The 27,542-nt window shown below is 40.0% G+C and overlaps 2 protein-coding genes across 6 annotated transcripts in view; one reads left to right on the top strand and one right to left on the bottom strand.

Annotated features, from left to right (window-relative positions):
- On the bottom strand, nucleotides 883-22,424 carry TMEM62 (transmembrane protein 62). Of its 5 annotated transcripts, none has more exons than XM_021403439.1 (14): nucleotides 22,211-22,424; nucleotides 18,707-18,818; nucleotides 17,420-17,557; nucleotides 16,254-16,299; nucleotides 14,178-14,319; nucleotides 12,059-12,183; nucleotides 11,794-11,916; nucleotides 10,802-10,852; nucleotides 9,253-9,412; nucleotides 7,438-7,551; nucleotides 6,446-6,530; nucleotides 4,797-4,901; nucleotides 3,820-3,938; nucleotides 883-2,907 (listed from the first exon to the last, which is right to left on the bottom strand). In XM_021403439.1, the coding sequence occupies exons 1-14, from the start codon at nucleotides 22,370-22,372 to the stop codon at nucleotides 2,581-2,583; spliced, it is 1,809 nt and encodes a 602-aa protein (XP_021259114.1). In that variant the 5' UTR covers nucleotides 22,373-22,424; the 3' UTR covers nucleotides 883-2,580. The 5 variants fall into 5 exon arrangements, with proteins under 5 accessions (XP_021259114.1, XP_021259116.1, XP_021259115.1 ...); XM_021403441.1 differs by having other exon boundaries at nucleotides 10,802-10,957; nucleotides 22,211-22,405; XM_021403440.1 differs by lacking the exon at nucleotides 22,211-22,424 and adding an exon at nucleotides 22,019-22,147 and having other exon boundaries at nucleotides 10,802-10,957.
- UBR1 (ubiquitin protein ligase E3 component n-recognin 1) overlaps nucleotides 23,139-27,542 on the top strand; it is a 60,484-nt gene continuing 56,080 nt past the window's right edge. The window contains exon 1 of the mRNA XM_021403426.1: nucleotides 23,139-23,729. Coding sequence (XP_021259101.1) covers nucleotides 23,493-23,729 — 237 coding nt within the window. The 5' untranslated portion in view covers nucleotides 23,139-23,492. The remainder of the gene's footprint in view (nucleotides 23,730-27,542) is intronic.

Below are 27,542 nucleotides of genomic sequence, written 5' to 3'. Positions count from 1 at the left end.
TTTTTATAGGGTGGCTTCTAGATCTATTGTAATAGCATCTGCATATTTGTCTGAGCTTTGTCCAGTTATCACCAGTTCCCTTAAGTGACAGGTGATGTCTTCCCTGCAACCTGAATATACATTTAATTTTAAGGGAAAACTCACGTACTTTGTGGTTTTTGTTACCTGTAGTTAAATTGGGCAACCACACGCTTATATGTATAAGGACAGCTAAATTAGAAGCTCTCTTTCTAGTCTGTGCTTTTGAGAACTCCTATTCTGCTGAGATAAAGAATTTAAAAACATTTTCAAGTAAATATTGATAGAGTTTTCCCGTATTAAATTGTATAGCTCAGCTAGGAAAGTTAACATTTTACTGCTAAAGTTCTAGAATATTGGAAAAGAGTTTAAGGAAAGGAGGAAATCTGAATTAACATGAGACAAGGTAAGTTTTGCTTTTCTATCAAGCAACAAAGAACTGCGATAGGTGCATCTGTAGAGCATGAGCTATCAGGCCCTTCCTACATAGGGTAGAATTCTCAGTTTCTATACCATGCTTTTCACTGAGATCAGGACAGAAAGGTAGCTCCACTCATCTTGCACTTTCTCTTTAGATGTATTACATCAGTCCCACATACATACGTAATCCACACATCAGCCACATGTCAGCAGCATGTCATTCTTAGGAAGGTCCTCAGAGCCAGGGACAGCACATCTACAAATAAAACACCTTTCCTTGCCACACTAAGACTAACATGAAGAGGTTCTTAAAAATAATTCCATTCATCTACCAAACATCCCACAGAACCAAAAAGTATAGTTAATTACCATGTAAGAAAATGTCTGTCAAATGCCGCCACAAGAAAGATCCACCTCCTTTCAGAAAAAGTTCTTGCCACAGGCTATAGGTACGAAGCATTTTATTGCCATTTAATATGCTCTCTGATCAAATAAAAGTATTTGCATTTCCAGCAACACTGTAGAATGCCATATTTGTCATTACATTTTCTCTGTTGTTCCCTGCCTTAGATTTTCTAACAGTTTTGCAAAACAGATTTACACAGCAGCTAATGACATTGTGGTAAGCAAAGTATTCTCTTAACAGGGTATTTAATTTACACAAACAAGAGCTGTTAGTATCTTTTTCCTCCTATATTGTCAATCACAGAGGAATGGGAATTTAGAAAGGCTCTCATTTTAGATATAACAAGTCTTAGTTTTATGTAGCATTTTCTTTTAATTTATTGTTTTCTTATATTTCTATAATACAGTTGCTGTCTTTTCTAAGGTGACATAAATAAGTTTACCTCCTTCTTCTTGACAAACCATAAATAAGTTACTGTAAAACTACATAAAGTACTTCAAACGTTCCACTCAGTCTTATGAAGCAGGCCAGTGTTCTCTTTAAAGGCAGGGAAGCTGAGGCAAGAAGCTTAGCAATCACTTTAAGGTATAACAAAGAATCATTGTTAGAATTAAGGACTTCATGATTTGCAATTTTGTAAAAGAATACTCCTGTGTTTCCCAGAGGGGTTGAGAAGGGCAGAACAGATTTGTAATTAGTAAAGACAACTCAGGTCTTCTGGCTCTAGATTCTTAAGTTCTTCCTAAATGCAAGTGTTCCATCATTTTTAGACGGAGGAAAAACAAAAATGAAGAAATGATTTTCCCAGGTCACTTGTCGGCACTGAGACCCAGAAACACAGCCCTGACTCCTCTCACTTAGAAAGGATATAGCAACTAGACCATGGGATTCCTTTTGGCTCTTCCAGCCTGAGAACATTGTCTCCATTCTCTGCTTTAAAGCTGAACTTTTGACTACAATTGTTAATTCCAGTGGCAATCATTTACTGTCCTTTCAGCAGTCAACTAAGGGAAAATCAGCAACCTCAACAGTGGAAAACTACTATTTCCTTCCAGAGAAATTCCAACACATTAATTAACTAGCAATCCCAGGATAAGATTAGGACCATGGCTCAGGTGAACATACACACAAATACATATTTACACATCCAGCAGCCTATAAAGAACTCCTATAGCTCATTATGAACTGAAAAGTGTGTGTAAGCATTGGACTCTTTACAGTGAAGGCCACACAGCACCTCTGCAATAAACATTAATTCATACAGACATCTCATCTAATCCTCTAGAAATATACACAAATCTTAAAATAAAAAGCAGTTACACACAAATCCTGGAGCTTGTTATCAAGATCTATTCACATTTTTCCCAGCATTATAAAAATCAAGAATTAAAAATATTTTCCATTCAAAGTAGTAACAAGTAAACATTTCCACTGGTGATCCACAACAGACATCTGCTTTGTATCATAAAAAACATACAAGAGATTATTACATAATTTATTGCACACTGTATTAATGTCTATTCTATAACATGTATACACAGTATGCTGCACATGTATAATACAACACATGTATATAATACATGTGTTACACATTTACTACAGCTATGCAGCAATGCAAGTGCAGCTTCAGATCTTACCACTTCATGGTTGGTCTGTACAGAATTCCAGCAACATAAAACAATAGGTTGCATCTTGGACAGTTTTAAGTTGAAGAACTTTGACTACTGTATTGTATTTCAGAAACTCTGACAGTTTTTCATTTCTACTATGTAAGTTCTGAGCTCAGATGATTGAAACGTCCAGGTTTTATAAATCAGAACTGAGGTCAGGGCCACCAACCACATTCTCATGGGAGAGAGGACAAAAGCCAAGGTCCCATAGGTTCGCTGCAAGAAATAGCAAGAATAGACCTGCCAGGCCAGCAGGAGTGCCATTGCCAGATGAATAAGCACAACCAAGAGGCGTCGGACGTGACGGATGTGAGAACAGAAACTGTGACCTTTGCACCGCAGGAAAAGGCACCAGCACAGATACGCCATTAATGGCACGTTGAAAAACAACATCTGAAAAGAAGAGTAGAGAAAAAGACGACAGTGATCAACCCAAATATTCTAGGGAAGACACATCAATGCACAAAAAAGATAAGAGCGTATAAAACTGTCCCATTTCAAATGCTGAGTGCAATCCCCAAAGCTGGATGCTCAGGCTACACTTCAAAGACACTGCAGCTGAGAGAGCTGGGCTTGCCTGAGTCTCAGTCCCAGGTCAAGTATTCCTGCCTACACCCTTACAGTGCATGGCACCAACATGCATCTGACTCTTCCTGCATCTAGTTGAGGGAGCTAGACTTAGCAAAATACTAGTGTAACAAAAAAAGGAAAGCCTTTGTTTCCAGTTTAGCTCTCTGACCCAGCCCGATGTGGTGTAAAACAAGTGTTAGCACTGGCACAGGGCAGGGACCCTGATGAAGGCAACAGCAAAGTGTTCAGACTTAGATGCAGAGGAAGTACACCCTGCCTTTCAGACTAAGGCAGCTGGGAAATGCAGAGGGCAGCCAGGTAAGACTGGTGAGAAAAATCAGACTCAAGTCTACTTGGAGAGTGACACCTACTGATCTGAAGAATATTCAGGGTGCCAGAGCTGCCCGGGCCACTCCTTTTGCTTAATGACCTCAACTTGTAAGGACAGAAAAAAAATTTAGAGAGAAGGGTAGATTTGTAGAGATTGGATGTCAGGATTAGAGGCAGAGTCCAAAACAACATCAAACAGGAGAAGAGAGAAGTGTGAGGAACATATGCACAACTTCCTTCTGTCCTACCTTTTAAGCAGGAAGAAAGGTTAGAAAGTTTGACACAGGCATGGTTACTAGTGTTCTTTATCCTTCCAAGACTCCTTTCTTTATAAAATCATATTAAAAAAACACCACAAAATATTCTAAGAGAGCAGCTTGTCAACATTCCTCTCTAAACACATACCTGTAAAATGCCAACCACATATGTGAGACCACCCCGTAAGAAGGAACCACCAACAAACACCCCAAAGGAAAAACAGGCCCCCACTTGGCCATCTATCAGTTCGCCAATGAACCATGGTCCTGAAAGAGAGGAAAACATACAGTACCACCAGAAAATACAATACAGAAGTTACTTTTTCACTAATTCTTGGAGCAAAATGCTTGACTGAGTACAATGAATACTGTTTGTCTGTAGTAATAAACATGTTTCACATTTAACAAACAGCAATCTGATGAACATTCCTGATGTGAACAAATCCTGACCTTTTGCTATGGTCCATCAACGAGCTGTAGTATGCAATTAAAATACTTTTAAGTTGTTTTAATCTCAGTGAGAATTTGTGACAACATAGGTAACATTTTCCTCATGAGAGAAGAAAAGAGACAGATTCTTTCAAGTTCTGATCCTACCACAGAATTACAGTAAAACTTAGACAGTCATAATTTGCATATAAACATAGAATTGTTTACAAGTCAAAATGCCCAGTCTGCACCATGTTATGCATACCATACTCACTTCCACAACAGTAGCTATTTTAGTAACATTTGTAAGAGGAGAAATAAGCTAAAACTCTTTATATCAGAGCTGACATGTCTTAGTGATTTGTCATACAAAACATATGTTCTATGTGCTTGTTTTATGCCAAGGTGCAGATCTTAATCAAAGAATAAGTGAAACCCAAATTAAACATGAAAAAACTCATTTTGCTTTCAAAATAATGTAATTTGCTAAATCTGTTCAAGGATTTTAAGTCCAACTCTTCACGAATAAACCTTTATTCTCCTTGGACTTCCAACTTTTGAAGTTCCACATTAATTTTACAGTTTAAATATCTTTTCTCCATTCTCCAAGATGTCAGAAGTCCACTTTTCCCCTCAGAATCTGATGTGTAATTTCAGAAAAGTAACTTATGTCCTCCAGTACTCTAGGTTACTTACCGAGAACAGTGTATAAATTCAGAACCAAAACTGAGTAATAGAAGGCATTTATTTTACTGAAGACATGAAGGGAAAATGAGGTCACACCCAGTAGTCCTGGCTTTTCTAAATAGAGGCAACATTTCAGAAAAATAAACTTGATTCAGGTTGTAACAGGCATACACATGTCTTTCTGAAAGAAGTTTGCACATTACTTATTCAGTCAATTAAGTAAGAAATATAAAAATAATATTTGGTATGCCTACAGAAAAATGCAAGGTAATGCATTTCTAGAATTACTGTGATAAATAAGAAACCGATAAGTTTAACAATGCTAATAACAGCAGAAGACGACGACTACCATTCTAAACAAACGCACTTACTGTATGCAAATAAAACTGAGTGACCATTCTATACCCAGAAAATGAAGTTGCTAGAATGAAAAACATGGAGAAAGTTCATATTAAATGGAAAGTAAGAATTTGAAACAGTAACTGTGCAGGTCATCATGGACTAGGTTTACGGGATTCTCTTTGATTAGATCAGCTTGGTATTTGATGAAGTTTACTAGCAACTCAGATAAAATTAAGACTAGATGTTAAAACAGCAGCATTCTGACAAGCATGTCACGCTAGCAAGAAAAAAGCAACCACTATTCATTTCATCTTTTAACTGCCATAGCTAATTCATAGACTGAGATCCAAAGAGCCTTCTAAATGAAGTTAGCTTTTAGAAATTGGCCTTGTACGTGGCTGCCCTTCTCACAAAGCACTATCTCCCAGAGGGCAAGCTTGAACTTTGGAAATCAAGAGCTCTAAAATTTGTTCACTAATCTGTGAAACACTTGTCATTGTCTACAGGGACATAGCTGATCATGAAGCGCTAGTTTTTGTTCTATTTTAACTGCTGAATTCCATCAAGTTAACTGAAAATCTTTTCTTCTATGTAATAAGTTGCTGTAGTTGCCTCACAGTCCTACGTGATTGTGGTTGTAAAGGAAGGAACATCCACTGACATGAATAGGAAAGGAGGTGGCTTCTAAAAAAATCTCATTAGTAAGGTGTGGTTCGAACAATTGTTTAAAGGATAAACACCACCAACTTGCAAGTATTAATTTTCAATTACCAGATTTATCAGGAACAAAATATCAAGTTACAAGAACTGATTATTATTTTGAGAAAGACAGAAGCCTGTACATGTTGTTTGCAAAGATCAACAAAATTATTCTTGTACCAGGAAATCTGTTTCTCCACTCTGGTGACAGCACTAAAGACAGACTTGTGCACTAACTGTAGTGAAACAACCACACTTACACAGGGCTGATATAAAACATTCCTTTCTCTATGCATCAGATTTTCTCAGTGAAAAAATTAAGATGAAACCTTTACACTTATGTTAATTGAATTTTTTGTTTAAATGAAGATACCTGATAGAGTTTTTAAGCTCTTAAATGACTTTATTTGATATACTGGAGATTTTCTGGGCCCACTTAAAAACAAAGCAGCAGCTTGAGAACCCAATCAAAATGCACAGTACTGGATGCTAAATGTATAATGGTGAATAACCACAATTATTTACATACTGTTAGCATGCAGATAAACAGTAAATAGGTTTAGTCAAAATAAGATCCTCTTAAAAAAACAAACCACCAGATAAACATTGGTTCATACCTTTAAGTACTGGTTTTTGGAGGTATCTGAAAACAACGAGCAAGGCAATCTGAATCAGCACAATCAGTCCAAAGAGTGTACGAGCCTGAAAAGAAACAGTTTTAACTCTATGTCAGCTCTGAAATATTAACAACCTTTGAGCATCCCTTTTAGACACTGATAGAATTATACAAATATTTCTAATTGAAACAGATATTCAATGCTTTTTGGCATTATGGCACTGAAGAAGTTTAAGTTATTGGATTTACATTCACTTGCATCTTACTGACTTCAATTCAGTTGGATGTATGACAATATACTGGAATCTTCTAATAGTGGTGTTTTTAACACATGTATTTACAGCCCATTGATACACTTCCTATGTAAAATATATTTTCTCAGTACCGTCCTTATAGAACTGCAGTTCAAGACACTGAAGAATATTGTTATTAATTAACAAAACTAATGTAATATTTTTGAGGCAATACAGCCATGTGGACATTAGTGTGTTGTTCCAGAAACATACCTTAACTATTATTACATGCCTTCTTTCCATGTACTGTCTGGATGTAATCTGGAACTTACTGAAGTCAGTGGGAATTTGGCCTTCCTTGCTACAGCTAGCTACAACATCAGCAGCTAATGGGAGATTTTTTTTTGGCATTCTTGCCAGTATACGTTACAAAAGATCACAATGAAGTTTCATCTGATGTAAAGCTTCCTTTTTTTTCCCCCCTCTAGTAGCTTGTTTTCCATTTCTTAGCTACACAAAACGTGTGTACGTATACTCATACTTAAATCATGGAAGGCAACTTGCACAGCAGTGGTTCATGCAAGCTTCATGTTTGAAGTATGTACCTGGAGAAATGAAAACTGAAGTACCTCTGAAGTTCCAGTAGAATTATACTGGAAAAAGCAAAGCGCATTCAAGTCTATAGGAATGCAGAAAATGCTCCCTGCAGTCTCTGGGGAGGCCAGCAGGGAATGACAGCTGTTCTACTGAAAGCACTTACTAGAACATAGTGGTCAGTAAGAAGAATAACAGATGGCCAAAAGCCAAATCTAAGAGGATGGTTTTCTTCCATAGAAAATATATGACCCTGTGTGATAATTCTTCCAGAAGCATCCTAGATTGAAATAAAATAAGAAACCAGTTATGGTGGGAAACTACTAGTAAGTAGTGCCAATGTAATATATTACAAATAAATGACAAAAATATCAGGTTAAAGTAGCAAGATAATCCTTTCAGCATTTCTGGAAAGCTCTGATTGATATACGAATGCTGCTGCATCAAAACATTTCTACCTACAAAATATTACCTACTGACAATTCTGCAACTCCAATTAAATTTGAGATTGTAATTTTAAAATGTCAAAGTCCTGCATATGGAGGAGATCCTATCAGATATTCAGCAATTTTACTGAAGACAGCAACTATTTACTGGCTACCACCAGTAGCCAACACTTGTTTCCTGAAGGCTTAATTCTAGACAATAGCCTGTCTTAAAAAACAGCTTTGTTGTACTTAGTTTCTGGCATATTTGCTGGTTATATTATTTTGCTAATATAGGTATCCTGATGATCCAGTAGGGCATTTTCATTCCCACTTCTGCTGTATTTTTTTTCAACAGAATTCTTTGATATTCGTGCAGATACAATACTGATACCTTATCTTCCAGGACATAACAAACTGGCTATTTATATAAAGAATTCAGTATGCTTACTGTGACATCTGAGACCACAAAATTTAGACAACCCCAGAAACATCATATAGCAATTAAGTATTTGTGTTTTCTCTAGGCACCTAATAAAAGTTAAGGCTTCCATCTAACTCTCTTTCCTCAAACTATTCAGTGACAAGATGTAATAGTAATTAATGACTAGAAAGGAAATCAGTTTTAAAAATACTCTATACTTGCAAAAAAGCCTAGAAATCAACAAGGAACGTCACTATTGCTATACAGGCCTATATAAACCATCTTCAAATGTTTAATTTTGTGCATATGTTTTCAATGGTCAAAGTAAAAATCAGTTACAAAATACAGCCTTCTAAATAAAACATCACAGAAATCAATAACAAGCTAGGAGGTAGAACACTGACAGTATAAAAAAGCCATGGGGGGTGGGGTGGGAGGAATTATGGAGTCTTATAGTCCTTGTCCTATGAGGAAGAATGCCCAGCTGGGTTCCACTGGGCAGGACGAAGCTAACTTTCCTAGTCTGATGAGGTTCTTGGAAAACCACATGAAGTGTCAAAAATAAAATATGTTTGAAGAGCAGAAGCACTGTACAGGAAATGTTTTTCTCCTCCCCAGCAATCCAATGTGAGTTAAGTCTGACGTTCTGGGAAATAGAAATCATATTCCCTGTCAGCCTGCAAGAGATTGTAAAAAGAACTTCAAACAAAAAACGAAAAACAGCATTCCCATTTCCAAAATCTTCCAGACCCAGTTCCTCTGCATTCTGAACTAACATGTTTCTCTGCGTTTTCCCTGATCAATCCCAATTGTCTTTATAAGGATAAATTTCAAGATAGTTGCTTTTCAGGCAAGTAACAGGCGAACATTTTTTCTGAACAGTGACTTGCTCTTCTGTCCTGTTTTTATATTTCTCATGAAAAATAAGAAACCTTACACTTATCCAAATGCTTTATTAACCTTTTAGTGCTCAGTAGTCTCTACTTTTCTATTTACTAAACATAACCCATCAGACAAATATCAAAAGAAGTCAGTTAACATGCATTTTTATATAGTCATGTGTGCCATCAGCCTTCTGAATCACATAACTAGAGGGATGATTCAGCAAAAAGAATGCCAGCAGGTATCTTACCTGGACCGTCACATCTATTTGATGGGTCCCTTCACTATAGTTTTGTGGGCTCCACTTCAATACATAGAGAGGGCCAGATGCCTGATGAGCATTCCCCAAGTGAACTCCATCTATATCGACTTTGACAGAAGTAATGGCAGCAGGAGAGAAGGCCAGAATCCTAAGGATTGAATCAACAGCAAAACAAACAGATTAGAGGAGTTGCAGATTTGTCACCATTTCCTTAAGATATTTCCCTATGTCACATAAGACTTAAGAACTCAAAGAAGTTAGAAACAAAAGTGATAAAATATCTGTAGGCAAATGATAATACAGTACCTCTTTCTTACAACTAACAAAAGAAGTTCTGTATGGTATTGTGCAAAAGAATAGAATAGGAAACCGGGCAGGGCTGTGGAGCTGACAGAAGTGTAGATCTCAAAGTCCAGGCAGAAATAATCTTAGAACTCAGAATCTTGCTGTCAAAACATTTGTTAACATTAGCTGAATGCATCATTCTGCAAACATACAGGTGCATAAACAAATACTTGCAGACATTTTCATTAAAAACTGCTGCTCTCTCTGAACTCCTTTGCTGTTGTTTGTTTTTTTTTTCCCACTGTTTTTGACTTCTTGCTATTGAGAGTATAACCTCCTCATGTTTGTAATTGAATTTATGAGAAATGGAGTGGAACACAAGAGTGGTATTACAGACTTGAGGTACTAACAAACATGATTATAAGCACTGTCAAGTGATGCCAGAGAAACAGCGATACTAAGATCAACTCAATATATTGTATGTCTGATTTCTCTCACATCCAGTAATACAGAAGGCATTGTGGAACACATGTCAGTCAAACGAAGTATCATAGTTATAGTGATTATTCCACCAGTTCGTACATTTAATATGATTCAGATAAGATTATAAATAGGAAACTGGAAAGTAGTAAAGCACTGCTTCCTAAACTGAGAAGCACAACTTTTGATTGTAATTCTGCATATTAAATACACTCGTATTTATTGGTCTAATAACAAATCCAGTATGTCAGAAAGTGCATAAAAATTTGGAACACAAAATAAACACTAGAAAAGGGAGAAATGAGAAGATGGAGGGATTTAAAGCATACAAAAATGCAAATGCAAATATCCGATGTATAATATTAAATATTTAATATTTGTAATATACCAGAGCTGAAAACAGAAGGCTAAGATGTTTAAAGTAAACAGAGAAAACACAGACAAAATCCTGAAGTCAGCAAAGGTAATGTGAACATGAAAGATTAACAACACAGATTAAGTGTTAAACTCTACCAGCTTTGGTCACACAAAAGGGTAGACTCGACTTTGGTAGAAATAAATGCATATACAAAACAAGTAAGAATTAGTGCTATAAACTCTGCTTTTACCACATAAATTATAGAAAATGAGCTCTCAACAACAATCTTGCAGAGAACAGTGAATTTCTTTTTGAGATGTTTGTTATTATATAAATAAATACAAATATATACCATGAAATACCCCACCTATTAAACATTGTGAAATATTGTAAAATCAAGAGATTATAAGGTACCTGATATGAGTGGAGTAAAGAATTTTTACTAGTGGTTCATGAAAAGAACTGCTGTAAAGGAAAGATTTGGGATTGGTGATGAGAACAGCAGGCCATTCTTCAAAGGTGAGATCTATGAAACTAAAGAGGTCATGATCAAATGCAAGGATCCGGTACCTAAGATGAAAATAAGATAGTTTTGTTGATACAACTATTGCATGCATAGGTGACACACATGCTTCCCAAGTTTCTACACAGAACTTGTTTGACTTAGTTTCTATTTGTTCCCTTTTGTACTCAATCGTATGTTAACTGACTCTGCCATATTAACTGTACAGATGGTTACTTCTCAGTTTCATTTGATTACAAACCACTGAAGCAATGCTCAAAAAACAGAGATGTCAAGTTCTACTGAATCTTGCATATGAATGAGGGAGATGTACATTATATTTGGATTAGTCAACATAACATTCATTTCTATAGTGTCTTTGTAAGAACTCTAGCCTTAGGCAAAGACTAGCTTCCACCTGTACAAACAAGTATTTCTCTGGGCACTACTGCAGAACAAAAGCTAGTATACTACCATTCCTTCCACATAGCATCACATTTTTTGACATGCTGCTAAGGTAACAGCACAGGTAGATGTTTTATTTCTAGAATTCCTACAGCGGGCCCAGAGCATGGTATTTTTAAGTATTAATGCTGAATTTTATTACAATGCTTGCTTACTTTGAATACTAAACCTACATTACACTGACATTTAGATGTCATCTTCTTAGTTTTTAAAATATCAAGGATGAATCAAAAAATTAGTTTACACGATTTATTAGCACACTGCTGGTATAGGGAAGAAAACTCTAAAGTACTTTAAGACACTTTTCAAAAACATTGATACTAATAACCAGTCTGACACACCTAATGCTTCTCTCAAATTCTCCAGACAGCATAAAAGGGTATTAAAGTAGAACTAGCTAGGGTCCATACAATAATTTGTTCACACAGTATTTACTTACCTCCTATTATCCTTCCAGTCTCCTAATTCCAGTTCCAGAGTGCCACCGCGGTGTTGACTATACAAGGCTGGCATCAGTCCACCCATTGTATGAAGATGTCCACATAGATAAGCTGTGGCAGAACTAAAAAAAACATAAATTGTGATTGTTTGGATAGGAAGAAATGCCATTGCAGAAAACCTGTGAAGTGATAGACAAGCATGTGAAGACTAGCTAGAAGCGTACTTCAGATCAAAAAAACACTCATGCAAAAAAAAGATCTTACTTCATTAATGCTCGTATTCCTGGGGCTGGGGATATGATTGTTGAGGTGGGATAGTGGCCAAACCAGACAGTATGATTGCTGCGAAGACTTTCTGTGGCCATCACAGAGAGCTCTTGCATTTGATTCTGAAACAGACAGGTGTTTGGGGAAAAACAAACAAGCAAACCATTAAACAAAGAAAACCAATAAAATAACTACTTACCATTTATATTATTTGGAAAGAATAACAAAAGAAATGCAGAAAGAAACTAATGAAGATGCAATTGATCTGTTATCTACAGAGAACAGTCACATTTGCTTCAGGATAAACAAGCTGTACTGCTAACCACATCCTAAAAATCCAATGTTGGAAAAAACATGGAAATAATGAATTCCTTACAATATAACAGAGGAAGAGTGCACTATGAAGACAGACTCTGTTAAGTTAAATTTCTGTCCTTTCTACTGCTTGTTTATCTAGTTGAAGAAGAAACATTTCAGTTGATTTCACGTATGTATTTACCCTGCAGTTAGCACTCTTAGTATTTCTGACTTGCTTGACAGCCTGTTATAGCCATGACAGATCTCAGAATGGCACACAATGTGATTCAGTCATTTAACTGGAGGAACAGTGATGCTGAATCTTGGAAATACTACTCTGTTACTGCTGTTAATGTTAAGCAAAATTAACACTTTACAGAGCAAGCTGAATTTCTTTCACTTCCTGTCTTTTTGACACCAACCACTTACAGCTCAGAGAGACTCCCAGTACCAGCATAAGCTGAAAGAACTTAACACAGGAGGCAGGAAAAAACAAAACAGGAGTACAAATTCATTCTTCCACCATTTTGCAAATAATCTTTTAGAGTAAATCAGAGAAGAATCAGTATACTGTTTTCCTTCCTACCTAAAAATGAATGCTGTAATGCATGGATATAAGAAGCAGAAATAAAACCTGTACTAAAAATGAATGGATTTGGTATACCATTCTGGGCTAGTGTAACTAGTTTAAGTGAAATTAAGATTTCATTTGTCTTATGAATTTGGTCTCTAAGAATATTTCTACGTAAGACAGCTATTAGAAGCCCAAGCTATGCACTGATACAAATGCAATTTATTTCTCAAATTCCTGGCAGAGGTTTAATCCTTATACAGGTACAAGTGTCTACTGACCCATGGCTACCCTTTTTCTTTACCTTAAGATTTATGCAAAAACCTGCAAGTGAGGTTCTTTGAACTCCTAGTGCTGGGTAGTCACCAAGAAAGTGCATGCCTTACCGCAGCCCAGACAGGAGCTCCAGGCTGAACTGCATTTCTTTACTCCTTAAGAATTCGTATGCAAAGCTGCCTACGGATCTATGTATCAATGGATTACAGTAAACAATGAGAAGGGTACTATACCTAGCACTCCTACATCATCTTTCATCTAAGTATTATAGTGATTTACAAGCATTTAGTGAAATGTTGAGTCTCCTTTGGATAAGGTTAGAAGAACACGTTACTTGTCATTGAGGCTGTTACCATAGACAGAATATGATATCTGTTTGCCAAAATACAGTAACTCTATGCAACAAGTCAGAAGAGTATCTCAAAAACAACAAGTGTACCAACAAACTACGCAGAAAATCAAAGGGAAGCTGATACTTCATTTAAAGATTGGAATTAGTATTATTCTTTCAACAAACAAACCAAACAAAAAGCACATGCAATTTTTATGGTCTTGGAAGACCAGGACATCACTTTTAATAACATTTCTTTAGAGTGTTATCTTTCACATTATTCCACTGTGAAACTTAGTGCAATCATCTTATCTGTAATATTAATCAAAACAAGAAATCCAGCAAAGAAAAAAGGAGTGAAATTAGAAAGTATTTTTTTGTTTCAAAAAGTTTTACGCTATAAGGAACTTACCACTAAAACATAGCTAAATGTTAAGAAATTATTGACAGCACCCTGAAAAAAGTCTAATTTGACATTTTTGTAATGTTCTTGAGAGAAAACACACATGCACTACACACATCTAGATGAACACAAATCTTCCAGGAGATTCTTAATTATAAAAAGAAGGAAAAGATACCCCAAGCAGATTAATACACTATAAAACAGCCAGCAAAATGAAATGCTACAACTTCTAAAATACCGTATTTAAAATCCCAAAGAAATTATAGGGTCTCTTCGGGCCTGGGCTGAGTGTGGCATCCACGCAGATGAATGAATAGCTCCCAAATGAGGTGGTGTGGACATAATGGAAAGAGCCATCTTTCCTCCAGGCAGAGTACTTCCTGCCAAAATAAAATTGAAATATTGCTACTAGGAAAGCCCGTAGCAATGACAGAAATGACACGCGTAGGATAAGTGAAAAGTTTGTGCATTAGATCTAGCTCCATCTTGTTACTGCAACAAAATCTCTTTAAAAAAAATCGATGGCATTGAAAAGCCTGTGCTTAAAAGAATATATATACTGTAATTTCAGTGCCTTAAAGACTCAAAATCTCTGTATTTTGAAATTAGTGTTCTTTATGAACATTGTGATATTTTAAGACAACTCGGTAGCACAATCCTTAGATTTCTGCCTCTAGTCTAACTTACATTACATGCAACAGCTCAATTATCCTCTGCTTACACGATGGATGTAAAATAGGAGCTCATGCTTTCGTATAAAAGTATATTTCAATACATCTGCCACCTTCTTTGATTTTAATACATATTCAGCATCAAATCTTACGCTTCGCTAACTGTCCTCCCAGCCTATATTTTTGTATCTGCAGCCTATGGTGCCTTAGAGGTGTGCAGCCAAGAATTATTTGTCCAGGTATCATGTAAGGAATTCACTGTGACTCAGACAAAAAAAGACGCTGTCCTTTAGACTGCTTACTGTTGTAAGGTGGCAAAGAAAAAAAACTTCCACAATACTCTGTTTTACTCTGCCATCACCTTTCTATCTCCTTAGAGTATAGTACATTTCATAAAAATGTTCTTTATATTTTATTAATCCTTTTGAATCACTTTTTGCTGGAGCTGTATCTTCAGCAGGTTATCCATACATCCTTCCAAACAGCAAGCTTGTCCAGGCCAAATTTTAACACCAAGAATTCAGGGATGATCCTACAAATTTACTAGTGCTACATCCTCCCACACAATTCACTAGGACTTCTGATAGCAATTGAAAATTAAATCGAAGACAGATACTATGCTGTTGTGTTGCCACAGCTATGGAAAAAGATAGAAGGACACGCACTGAACTAGCCCATGCAAAAGCCTCATTAGTGCCACACACCCCTTCATTGTAAATCCACAGCTGAATTCCATGCTCTCCTGCAAATAAAGCTGCTGTAGGATACCATCTCTGTGAATTCATGGGAAAACGTGACCTGCTCTTGCCAAGCCACAGGAAATGACGCAAACTGGTTAACTACCAGAAATTCAATCTCTGGTCTTACTGTGAAAGAGCTGGAATTAAAGTAGAAATTAGAAATCTAGGTCCTCCCCCAGTTCTAAGGAATCAGAGCTGAAAGCATCACTGAAATTATGAGACAATATTTTGTTCAAATGTGAAGGGCAGGAAGAAAGAGGGATTATACATCAGTAACAGCTGTGGCTACAACATTCAAACCAAAGAGCCAATGGAAAAGGTGAAAGCTTCCTGACAAATCTTTACATTTAGATCTCCAGTGTGTTCCTCAAAACTTGTCCACCCACTATTCTTTTCTCTCTTTTTTTTTTTAAAAACATCTCTATTGCTACTCCTAGTCTTTTAGGAATCACTCAGATGTGAAGAAATGGCTCAGGTAAAATTTAGACCCAAATGACATTAAAATGAGCATGCATAAAGAACAAAAAAGTGTGTTAAGTTGCTTGCTTATTATTTCTTGTCCCCCGTCTATTTCAAAGATAAAAGATCTCCAGAAACACTTGTTTTACAGAAGTATATCACAAAACTGCTGAAGAAATACAATGCACAGAATGTTTCCTAGACACTGTAGATTTACAACATATGCAATTACAAAACATACAGGGCTAAGAGATCAGAAGCTTAAGCAAAGAATTCTCTGTTCTCCAAGTCCATTCTACACAACTAACTGGCAGTAGGAATGGTGAATATGATCCTGGGCTATAGAACAGTCAGTGAGAAAGCATACCTGACAACTGAAAACAGAATATTGCCTAGCAATTTCAGCATTGAATAAAATGGTGTCTGTGTAGAAAATAAAATTACCTGTAGTAATTCTGAATGCTATCCAGGCGTGGAATGTTGAATGAATCTGTAAGAGAGAAAAAAGGAAATGAATACATTTTCAGATTAAATTGATTATTTGTCTGTATTTCTTAATTCTTGATGTTGAAATAAAGTGGTCTTAGCAGGTGCTGGCAAGCTGTATTTAAAAAAATAATTAACACAATTGATAAGCAGATTGTCCAGTTGTGCACAGGAAACATTATGTACCTCATGCAGATGACCCAGTAGTATGAATACTTTTCTCATTTAAGTTTCAATTAAAAGGCAAAATTTTTGTAGAAATGCAAATTGTCATTTAGTGGTTAAAAGCTAACCACACAGTTTCAGTTTCACCACTAAGCTTCACAGGAGCTTTTGAGATTGAGTGGGTTATATAAATACTTAACTAATCTAAGGAAAATAAAGTAACAATGGCATCAGAGACTAGCATGTGCAAAACAGAAGCAACCTGGGAATGTTTGTTCTGCATTGTACTACTACTGTCTTACTACAAACTGAATGTTTGTACTGGGGCCCACACCTCTCCATTACAGCTGCTAACAGAAGACTCCAGGAAAATGGGAGTGTTACAGGCTGTATATAACACAAGATGTACATAGGATGTACTCCCCCCCAGTACTAGATCTTCCAGTTTTGCCCTTCTAGTAGGCTATACAAACCAGCTGTTACAAGGTTATTAGCTTGTACTTGAATGCTTAGACTGAAGTGACAACTATGACATGAATAACCCTCCCTGAGTTCTATTTGAAAGGAAATAAGTTTTACTTCAATTGCTGAATATAAACCTGTTAGAAGACACCTGTGAAAAGTAAATTGAAACCATTTCTTCAGTACAGTAAGGTTACAGCTTGCTCTTCTGCTAAAAGATTGGGTATATAAAACAACTTCGAAACTAACATCCAAAAATACATTCTACCAGTTGCCATGCAAAGCAATAAATGAAGACTCTTACTTCCTTGTTACTAAAGCTCCAGGAAGTGCCTGTAAACAAAATGTGTCCTTAGTGGAACAGATACCTGGATGGCAAGCCTTTCTACTGACTTACAACCACCACTAATATGCTTGTAATTACTACCACTTAATATTTTGACTTAAATCATTTTCTTTCCTGTGATTACAGAGATGATGTTTCAGTTCCTTCTTACCATGGTTGCCTTTGATGTCTATCCACTTAGTTTTTTCCCTGACCCTTGATCTCTTCAGGACTGATTGGTAAATTCTCCACTCTTCCTCTACCTGCTCAGATCCCAGTTTATCTCTTGTCTTAGCATCTGTCAAGTCACCTGCAAATGTACAAAGGTGAGATCCAACTAGATATCCATACAGTTCACACAAACACTCCATTACAAATACAAAGTAGGCAAACATGCAATCCAAGCTTCCTAGTGTAAGTGGCAACAGGCCTTCCGGGTACAATCTGGATCTTTCTGACTTCTGGTCTAAGAGGTTACTATAAGGGTAAATGCCTTCTAACACAGATGCAGAAAGCTATTCAAACATCTATCAGATGTGTCACTGCAGCACTTCTACCAATGCCATATTAAAATAAATTGTTATGCATTCTTTATCCTTGGAAATTCTAGTCAGGGAGACTTTGACTTCACACCTTCTGTGTTCCCTTTAGCTCTAACTGAAGTTGAAATCATTCTCATTTTTGTTTGTATACTAACACTTTCCTGCAGTATTAGTAAAAAGATGAACGCTAACTATTTCTGAGCTCTTAACTTAAAAAGCAAGTAGCAGATAAGCAACTGTCTGTAGAAATAGAAGTGCAGAACTAGTATGAAGTTTCCAAAACCTCATTTACAGTAAGGGCTCAAAGTCCTTTCAATTTGCTTGCCAAAACTTAATCTATTCCAACAGCAGAAGGAAAGCATCAAATAAAATGGCAAGACTTACTATATACCAGGACCAGTGAAATATGCTCAAACAGAAACCAGCAAAAAAAACATCAAACAAACCACCTTACATTAGGTCACAGCAGAATTTCATACAAATAAGTGGAGACTGTTCTAACGCAGAATAATTGAGGGAGGAATTGACTCCTAATATCTTTCAGAGACACTGCTCTCTCCTGCGACATCACACACACTACAAATGCCACACAACCTCTACTAGAAAAGAAGGTGGCTATTAACCACAACTAAGGTGTAGTGACAAATATGGGAAAAAATAATAGCTACGCTACATCATTATGTCTTAATTATATATAATATGCTAAACCCCCAAATTCAAGATATTAAGCAAAAACTAATTCTCAAGCTCAGAAGTTGCCTCTTCTGCTCCTAGCAATCTATTTTCATCTGCAAGTCTACTTCCACTGCTTAAAAAAACCTTAACATTTTAAGATCCTATTGTGAAACTCTTCAATCTTATTTGCCCTTTATTTGTCAGTATATTCAACAGGAAATTCTCACTTTTGAATTACTCACCTGTTGCAAGAACAAATGCTGGTTGAATTATATCGATTGTTTCGGAGCAGAATTTTTCCAAGTCAGAAGCTCGGGTGGGATCCTGAAATCTACTTATATGGATATCTGACACCTGCAAAAGAGAGAAAAATGAAACACTGTCCCAAGCAGAGGGTTACTGCTACCCACATTGTTCTGCAAAGCCAAATATGCTAGAGTGCAGAATAAGAGCAGCCACAGTGATTCATACTAGTATCAAGGATGCAAGTAAGAACAGAAACAAATGGCTAGGGAAAAACAAGAGCAAGCGTACAATACAATATTGCCTCTGGAGCACCTAAAACCTCATTATACATCAAGTTTCCTAAATTCTAAGGACATACAGTACTATGGGGAAATATTTAGCTATCTACAGCAAGTTTGGATAGCTGTATGCAGCCTCTTGACTTCCAATTTCTGTGAATTTCTGCTGCAACACAGTGATCTTTCTGCAAGAGAGAATTAAGCAGTTCTGCAAAGCAAGAAAATACGTGGATGTTACTCATTTATTAAATATAGTGGCTTTTCAGATCTGTCCAACCAAATCTTGGGTTAATACTTGCAAATCATTCCACCTCAGTCAAATCAATGTTTTTCCCCTCAGCTTAGGCAAATAACATTTGATATGCACGCATTAGTGGGCACATAGTTACAGCCATCTGACTGTATGGGCTGATGGTTGGGCTAGTTGATCTTAGAGGCCTTTTCCAACCTTTATGATTCTATTATATCACTGATTGAAAAACATCGCGAACTTTTATGTTATATTGAATAAACCTAGTTCTTGTAAAGCTCTTTCCTTTTTGAAAAATCTAGGTGAAATACCTTGGAAATAAAATGCCTTAGCTTCTACTTTGTTATCTGAACACGTAGAACGCATGCTTGAATACAGTTTCTCTTAATTCAGTCTAGAAGAAGTCTGTATTTGCTTCTATGGAAGTTTTCCCTGGATCAGAATTCAGTGGTAAAAAAGCTAAACTCTTTTAGGCATAATCTTAACTTCATGCTCATTGATACATTCGCAAAATTACTGTGAAACAAAGAGCACAGTAGAACTACCTGCACAACAAAAGAAGGCAATAACAGTGCCTCCAAACAGGATACAGGCACTAAAAAACAAGAACAGTTAATAAAGAAGTAAAATTAGCTCACCCCTTCCAACAACAAGCAATAGCTCAAGAGGCACACAGTCTCTAAAAACAAAGATACCATTCCCTCGGGTGCTAACCCTTAAATGAGGTTGAGGAGGGGTGCATCCTGGCTTCACCCCTTCCGGTCATTCTGGCACATTGCTCACACCTGAACTCCCTGGGTTAGCCACACCTTCTCACCTAGTGCTCAATCATTGGTTTAGGCTGTGACCAGCCAATTGCACTGCACTACCTCAATGTATCAAACCTACTTTAATCACTGGCAATGCTACAGCATCTTATATCTTCTCCTAAGTCTGTGGATTTGCAATTTATCTCTCTTGGCATTCTAACAACAAAAAATGAAAACTTCTATCAGTGTTGTCTCCAGATTCTTGGAGCAAAAGGTCTTCCAAAAAAAACCCTTTCTCCTGTTCTACCAATAACAACAGAGAATGTAAATTTCAAACACGTTAAGCAGACGGTTGTCAAGAGGCCTGATTTTCTAGAAGGATCTTCCCATTCTTTTTCCCCACTACAATATTAGTTTAAGATTTACAGAAGGCTTTTCTGGTAAGTTCTAAGAGCTGCAGCATCCCAACACTTCTGTAGAACTGAAACTAACTTTATTATTATTAAAAACCATTAAGTATGAAGGTCATGGGAGTCACAAGGAAGTGGAAATGAGTAGGCAAGGGGAAAAGCTTGCAATGCTCTTAGCAAGCTGGGAAATCAATTTCACAAAAGGAAATACAAGTCCACCTGCTGCATTACTTCTCTCTTTTGGCTTCACCTGATTCATCTGGAAAGCAGGCATCTCCCACTGAGACATGGGAAGTGGGTTTTATCAAAATGGGTTGGAAGAGCCTTAGGGGTGAGGAGAAACCACTGCCTGCATCCCTTATCTAGAGAAGAGGTTGCTTAGAAAAGGCAGTCATTAAGAAGGGAGAATTATGGCGCTTATAGAAACAGGATATACAAGCTGACAGAAACAGGAAAAAAAAATGGTAAGCTTGTCAAATATTGAATTAGAAAGCTTACTGGGTACTAAGAAGTTTTACTATAAGAAAGGCGAAAGAGCCCTTAATAGATGACTGTAGTACAGAGATCATAATTTAGTTTGGTTTCAGAGGAGATGGTCCTGTGGATGAGAGGAAAAACATTGCAGAAGCTGCTACAGGAGGAGCAGAACCTCTCAAGCTCGATCAGTGACCCAGGTTAGACATGGATAGTCACCAGGGAGCTCGCAGCCCGTTTCCCATAACATCATCTGGCACAACACTGAATTTAGCGCTTGATTCATTTCCAAGTTAGGTCAATGATAAAGTTGCTATTAAAGGGCACATCTGAAAGAGAACATAACCCCATGAAAGTAAAGCCAAGCCTCAAATTAGCTGTGCCGTGACCTATCCTTGGGAGGACTCCACTAGAAGTAACACAACCAAAGAGGAGCACGGAGCTGTGCGTGCTGCTTGCCAGCATAGCTCTGGAGCTACATACTGCTGTAGATGGCTCTGAGGTTAAAACCTCCACATAGGGATGTTATCTGCATTAATTCAAGCACACATTGCGTTTTGAAATCTGTTCTGCAACGACAGCGCGTTAAGTAATTTATGGGAAAAAAAAACACTGGAAAAACTAGCTTAGAAAATACACAGTAATTGGAGAGAACAATAGGACTCATAGTACGCTGGACTGCACGCTAGAGCATTGCCTGCAGCTTACACAGAAAGAAAGCGTCCGCAGGTTTCAGAACAACAGCGGAATAGCAGAAGCAGCCCATTTGTTAGCAGGAACGGCGCAGCCACCCGAGTGCCATCCCAGCACCCGGCACGTAGGCAAGCAGCGCGCGGGGAGCGAGCAGGGAGCGCCGCGGCGTCAGGAGGCGCCCGGCCGGGCCGGCCCGCGGTCAGCACCGCGCCCCAGGAACGCAGAGCCGCTCCGGGTTCAGCCTGGAAACAAGGCCGCGGGCACGAAACTTAAGGTATGTCAGTCTCGTGCCGGCCCAGTACTTTCTGACGCGAAAACCCAGTGTAACGATTTTCTCTGTCACGTAAGTTTCCCGATCTTTGGAAGAGGAAAGGGGCCGCCGAGCCCGGTATCACAAAGGACGGGGTACTGATGCAACACAGACTAATGCAATAATTAGGTGGGCTTTAATTACCCCTTCCTTCTCACACTTCATTTCCCGAGCATTCCGGCACAGCGGCCGGACACCTGTCGCTCCTCAGGGACAGCACAGGGGAGCGCTTAGGGGGAAACGGCGCAGAGCCTCCCTCTCCCACAGCGCTGAGCCCCACGCCCCGCGCGACCCCCGCCACCGCCGCGGACCCCCCCTCAGCGGGGCCCCGCTCACCTGCACCGCCCACAGCAGGTTGGCGGCATCCGCCCCGGGGGCAGGCCGAGGGGCCCGCTGGCGGCGCAGACCGGCCGGCGCCGAAGACGCGGCCGGCGCGTACCAGTCCAGCAGCAGCGCCACGGCGGCCGCCAGCAGCAGGCCCGCGGCCAGCTTCAGCATCCTGCTCCGCGCCGCCAGTCCGCGCCCGCCCCGGGCGGCCCCCGCCGCCCTCCAAGCGGCTTCGGCACTTCCGCCCGGCGGCCCGCCCCCTCGGGCCGCGCCTCTGCAGGGGGCTGGGAGGACCGAAGCGGGGAGGTCGGGGCTTCGCGCCGCTGCTGCCCGACGCAGCACGTGGCCATCGGCCTCCCTGTCCGCGTGGGTCGCTGCCCCGCGCGCAAACCCAGCCGCTGGCTTCTTTTGGTCGTGAGGTGCTGAAAAAATCACCTTGTGGTCTCCTGGACGCCCCGAGCGGCAGCAGCTGGATCCCGGTCCCACAGCAGAGGGGCTGCAGGCACTCCTCGCCGCCTTGGCGCTCAGCCTCTCTTGTCTTGCTCGACCGTGTCAGGAGCCGGGTGACGCGATTGCTCGTGTTGATGCTGACGCGTGAGAAGAATCCGTTAAAATTCACAGCGTTTGCCGCCCAAGCTTGGCTGTTGTACAACAGCACTGCTCTCAGAGGTCAGCCATGCTGCCTAATGGGACAAATGCAAACCTGCAGTGCATTCAGACAATGGATGAAGATTTGTACCGACTTTTAATTTTCTCGTTGTCCATCAGTAAAGCTGCAAAATTCTCAGTCTTTTTTTTTTTATTCCTCTGCCTAAAGCTATCACACTGGCAACACATGAACAGTAACCGTAGGTGACGAGTTTTGGTGAGATAAATCTCAAAGTTTTGCCAAAACATGCCCCAAGTTATGGTAATTCTCATCATACCACATCAATCTGCTCCTAACTGAATTTTATGGCATTGCAGAAAAAAAGAGTATGAAGGTGGGCAGCAGCTCCCATGGAAAAGTACTGTCATATGTTTTCAAGCCCTAAGAACTCTTGAGTGTACCCCCAGCCAGATACACGGAGGAAAATCTAATGACTACCTGAAAACACACCTGCAGTTTTTTTTTCTACAGCCCTAGAAAGGCACCAGCGGCGCACAAGCCGCTCCTAGCGCTCCTCGGCCAGGCTGAGGTAGCACCATCACCTCACCCCAGGCGTCCACGGCCGACCTACGGCAGGACACAGGCACCTCCGTCCTCCCGCCGCGCCACGCCTCCGCCTACGGCGACAGAGCACCACCGCGCATGCGTAGGGAACGGACGGCGCCTGCGCATTGCAGCCGTGTCGCTGCTGGGGGCGGGCCGTGGAGGCGGCGCAGCGCGGCGTCCCGGTGGCGGTGGGAGCTTCTTCCGGGCGGTGGCGGCTGCGGCCGCCTCTCTCTCGCTCTCAAAATGGCGGACGGAGGCAGCAGAGGGCCTGGAGCGGCGGCAACGAGAGCGGCGGGGGGCCGGGTCGCTGCGCAGGCACAGGAGCGGGCTATGGTGAGGCTGCTGTGTGACGCGACGGCGCGGTTCCCTCTGGTCCCGCTCGGCAGCAGCTCGTGCCTTGCCCGCGCTGCGACTCCGCCGCTCGGCTGAGCCCCCTTGGCGGCTTCTGTCTGCCTGCGGCCTGAGGCACCGACGCGTAGCAACGGACCGGGCCGCGCTACGCCTTTGTGTGCCCGTCGGTCTCTCGGCACCTGCTGAGGCACCGTCGCGCAGCGGGGCTGGAGGCCGGGGAGGGAGCGGGAGGCACGGCCTGGGCGGGCCGCGGCCTCGGCGGCAAGGAGCCGGCCGTGCCCTACCCCAACCCCGCGGCGAAGGCGGGCCTGTCTAGGGTGGCCCCGGGGAAAGGGTTTGTCGGCTGCTGCTTGCTGCGGTGCCTCATCCACGGCGTACCCCGCCCCAGTCCCGTGTCGTAATTGGGCCTGTAGGTAATGGTCCGAGGTCACACTGCTAGGAAGTCTCGGGCTTTCCTACATCCTTCAGTCTTTCAGTGTATGTGTACATCATACTCTGACTTTGTTCCTTAATTAATAGTAACTTCACTGTGGAAAAGATGACGAAGTGATAATTGTTCTGCTGTGTTTGAATAAAGCAACAAGAAGTAAAGGTGTGAGGGGATGGGTTGGAGACAGCTCTCTGTTTCTCACCTGAACAAAACTATCCTATTTTTGAATTAAATTCGATGGCAGATTTAATATTCATTCAGTGAGTGCTTCTTAGGGCTGATCTGTCCAGAGGCAGCAGGTAAAGGGCCTTGCAGACCTTTCTTCATAACCTTGCAAAGTGACTTTAACCGTACTGCATGCTTTTCTGCTAAAGCAGATTAAAACCCAGTGCTTGTCTGTTAGCTAAAAGCGCATCTGAATGCCTATTGGAAATCTTCCATTTCATGTTACTTTTTCTGCTTTAATAAGAGCAACTTGGGTATGTGATATGGCGTCGAACCTTTGACTGGATATTTAGAAGTAGGGCATAGGTAGGCCTGTAGAGGAGCCGCTCTTTGCACGGTGCTACCCTCTGCGAGTTAAAACAAGACGCTAGGTCCTCAGGGAACTGTTCATGCAGGCAGCAGTGCTAAGCCAGTGACCATTGTCTGTCATACCTCTCCTCAGAACAGTGAGGATCAAATCAGAGGGGTGCAGTCTGATGCCAGAACCATTTCTCAAGACAACTATATTTTGTGTGTGGCTGTAACAGACCGATGCGTGAATTTCTTTTTTCCATATTAGAAACAACTTGATTTTAAACTAATAAAAATGTGATTTGATTGAGTTGCAATGTCAAAAAAATGCAACTAGAGTTAAGTGATCTCGTAAGCTTGAGTGCAACATACAGTCAGAGGGATACTAAATGCAATTGTTGTAATCAGTTAACCAAGCAATGCCATCCACTGTTCATTACCTGGGGATATCAGAGGCTGAGTTAGCGGCAGCAATAGATAAAACTGATAATGCTGTAAACGCCACACGGAATGATGCTGAAGAGCTGCATGGAGTCCATTCAATTGTCTTAGTTTTTATGTGGCTTCAGTCAGAATTACTTTGATTTCAAGTTCCTAGAAAGTCTGTTGGCATAGCGGGTGGCCACTTAGGTTATGCTGGCTGCTGTGTGTGCAAGCAAACTGCAGGAATTTTTAGAGTTGAGTGTGGGTTGACAGTGTTATCCTTAAGGGGGCTGGAGAGAGATGGACTTGAACTTAGACTGAGCCTGACAGAGTTTATTATGTTAGATTGCAATCCCAGCTATAGTGATGTCAGAAACAGCTGCAATCTGGAAGCAGTACATCCAGTATACTGCTATATTAAAGATGATACTGGTTAGGTGGAATTAACTTATCCTGTCTGACTTGTGTTTTTGTTGTGACAAACTCGTCTGAGTGTCCTTTTGCTGTGGTGGTCTGGGGAATGTGGAACAGACGCAGGATCAGCCCAGTCAGACTGACTGCTGCTCTTGTTTTTCATCTCTGGCTTCAAGGGGCGTGTTGCTTGCAGTACTTGGTTGTGTCTGGCTGCGTGACACTTGAGCTAGGAAATCTTTACAGAGTGTTGGGTGCTTGGTGCTGAATTATTGAATGACTCTGCAGGAGCCGGCCTCTTTCCAGCTTGGATGGGGATGACTCAGGTAACCAGCACTTCTGCACCCAGCCCAGCTCTATGGTTTTATCTATGTACTTAACTCCAGCTCTTCAGGTTGGATGACTGTAGTTGGGAATACCTGAGCTGCCTTTTTGCTGCAGTAGTTGAAGTCTTAAAGGTCCCATCTGTGCCTTTTTTTTTTCTCTGAAGTGTCTATATTGCTTCCTGTCCTTGAAAAAGGTACATCTGCTTTGGCCAAATTGGCACTGACCTACCAGTAAACCCTGTCAAACAGACTTCAGTTTCCTCTGTTTTCTTTCCCTAAGCAGCACCTCCAGTTTGCTTGGCTGATTGATGGGCTGGACTTGGCTCGGCTGGTAGTTGGCTAGCAAGCACTGCCAGTGGCCAAATAAAAAAAGCCTGCTTAGCAGGCTGGGGTCCAGCCCATTGGTTGTTTGTCCATTTGTATTCCAAACAAACTCCAGTTTGAGTTTGAACTTGCTTTGGTGGTTGCTGACTGGAATATACTAGCAGGGTTTAGATACTAAAATACTTCAGAGATTTTCATTCATACTAAATCTTCAATTTTTGATGCAAGTGTACCGTTCTCAAGAGTAATAAGTACTAATTTTTTTCAGAATTCAAACCTTTTGTCATCAGCCAATAGCTATGCATAAAAGTATAGTTTTAAATGGAATAGTGGTGTCAAGGAAGAGAAAAGCTTTACTGTTAGGATCAATTTATGTAAGCTGAATTAGTTTAAAATGTCAGCATTAGATAAAGTAGCATATCCCTATACTGTGTATAGTCCAAGGTGGATGCAGTGTATTAGCGTGTCTGAGGAATATGAATTTGCAACAGGTAACTGGAGCATTGCTAATGTCTTGCTTGTGCCCTTATATGTTTAGCATTCTATTGAAGAGCTTTCGTTTTGTTGTGGCATTGAGCAATGCTGTGGTTTTTCCTTCTTTGTCTTCTTTCATGTTTATTGATATTTCTTGGTCATTTTTGTGGCTTTTGTTAGTGCAGGAATAAACTATGATTGTGAAGGTACGTCAACTTCACTCAAGCTGTGGTTGCTGTAATACTGTTACAGTGTTGCAAGAAGTATGTGACTTGGGGAGAATGTAGCTGCAAGTGGATATTACTGATTGCAGGCAACTGCTTCAGTGGTTCTGGATCCCTGAGCACTGGAGAAGCTAGGCATAAACAGGTTGGCTTTGGAAAGTGCTGAGTTATTAGTACTAAACATTGATGGATTAGTCTGATTTCTATAGCACGTTAATTCTCTGCAGATTTATATTATGTATACAGTGGACCTTAAAATTCATAATATTTGGAAAATTAAGTACACAAGTTTGAGTACGTGTGAATTAATACCAAAACCTAGTATAAACAAATGTAATCTCCCTCCCAGCAATGCCAAATTAATTGTTTTTTAAATGTTCACTGTGGCTACAATTTTTGATGCACAGTCTGGTGCTAAGAAATTATATATCTTGTTCCCTAGAGTGTAGGAGACCACTGCATGAATATTACTAATCAAACAAGGAGGGGAACAAAGACTTTTCTTTGTCTCCCTAGAAACAAAGGGATCTTCAATCTGTCAAATGAATATTCAGAACTTAAAGAAAAGGTTCTGAAGTCTCTTACAGAATACAACAAATAAATCTGCAAATATTATTTTGCTGTTTTTTTCAGGGGGAATGACTTTTTTTGAAGTATTTATTTTGCA

This window comes from Numida meleagris, chromosome 6, assembly GCF_002078875.1.
Source record: "Numida meleagris isolate 19003 breed g44 Domestic line chromosome 6, NumMel1.0, whole genome shotgun sequence".
Lineage (NCBI taxonomy): Eukaryota > Metazoa > Chordata > Aves > Galliformes > Numididae > Numida > Numida meleagris.
This window is presented reverse-complemented; position numbering and strand designations above follow the sequence as displayed.

What these genes read in the sequence shown, in the direction of transcription:
- TMEM62 (XM_021403441.1), bottom strand. Translation starts at nt 22,372, where the DNA reads ATGCTGAAGCTGGCCGCGGGCCTGCTGCTGGCGGCCGCCGTGGCGCTG. An exon ending in AGCATTTGTTCTTGCAACAG is followed by an intron (nt 17,558 to 18,706) that starts GTGAGTAATTCA and finishes GTACATTTGCAG; the next exon opens with GTGACTTGACAGATGCTAAG. An exon ending in CTTTACTCCACTCATATCAG is followed by an intron (nt 9,413 to 10,801) that starts GTACCTTATAAT and finishes TTCAATCCTTAG; the next exon opens with GATTCTGGCCTTCTCTCCTG.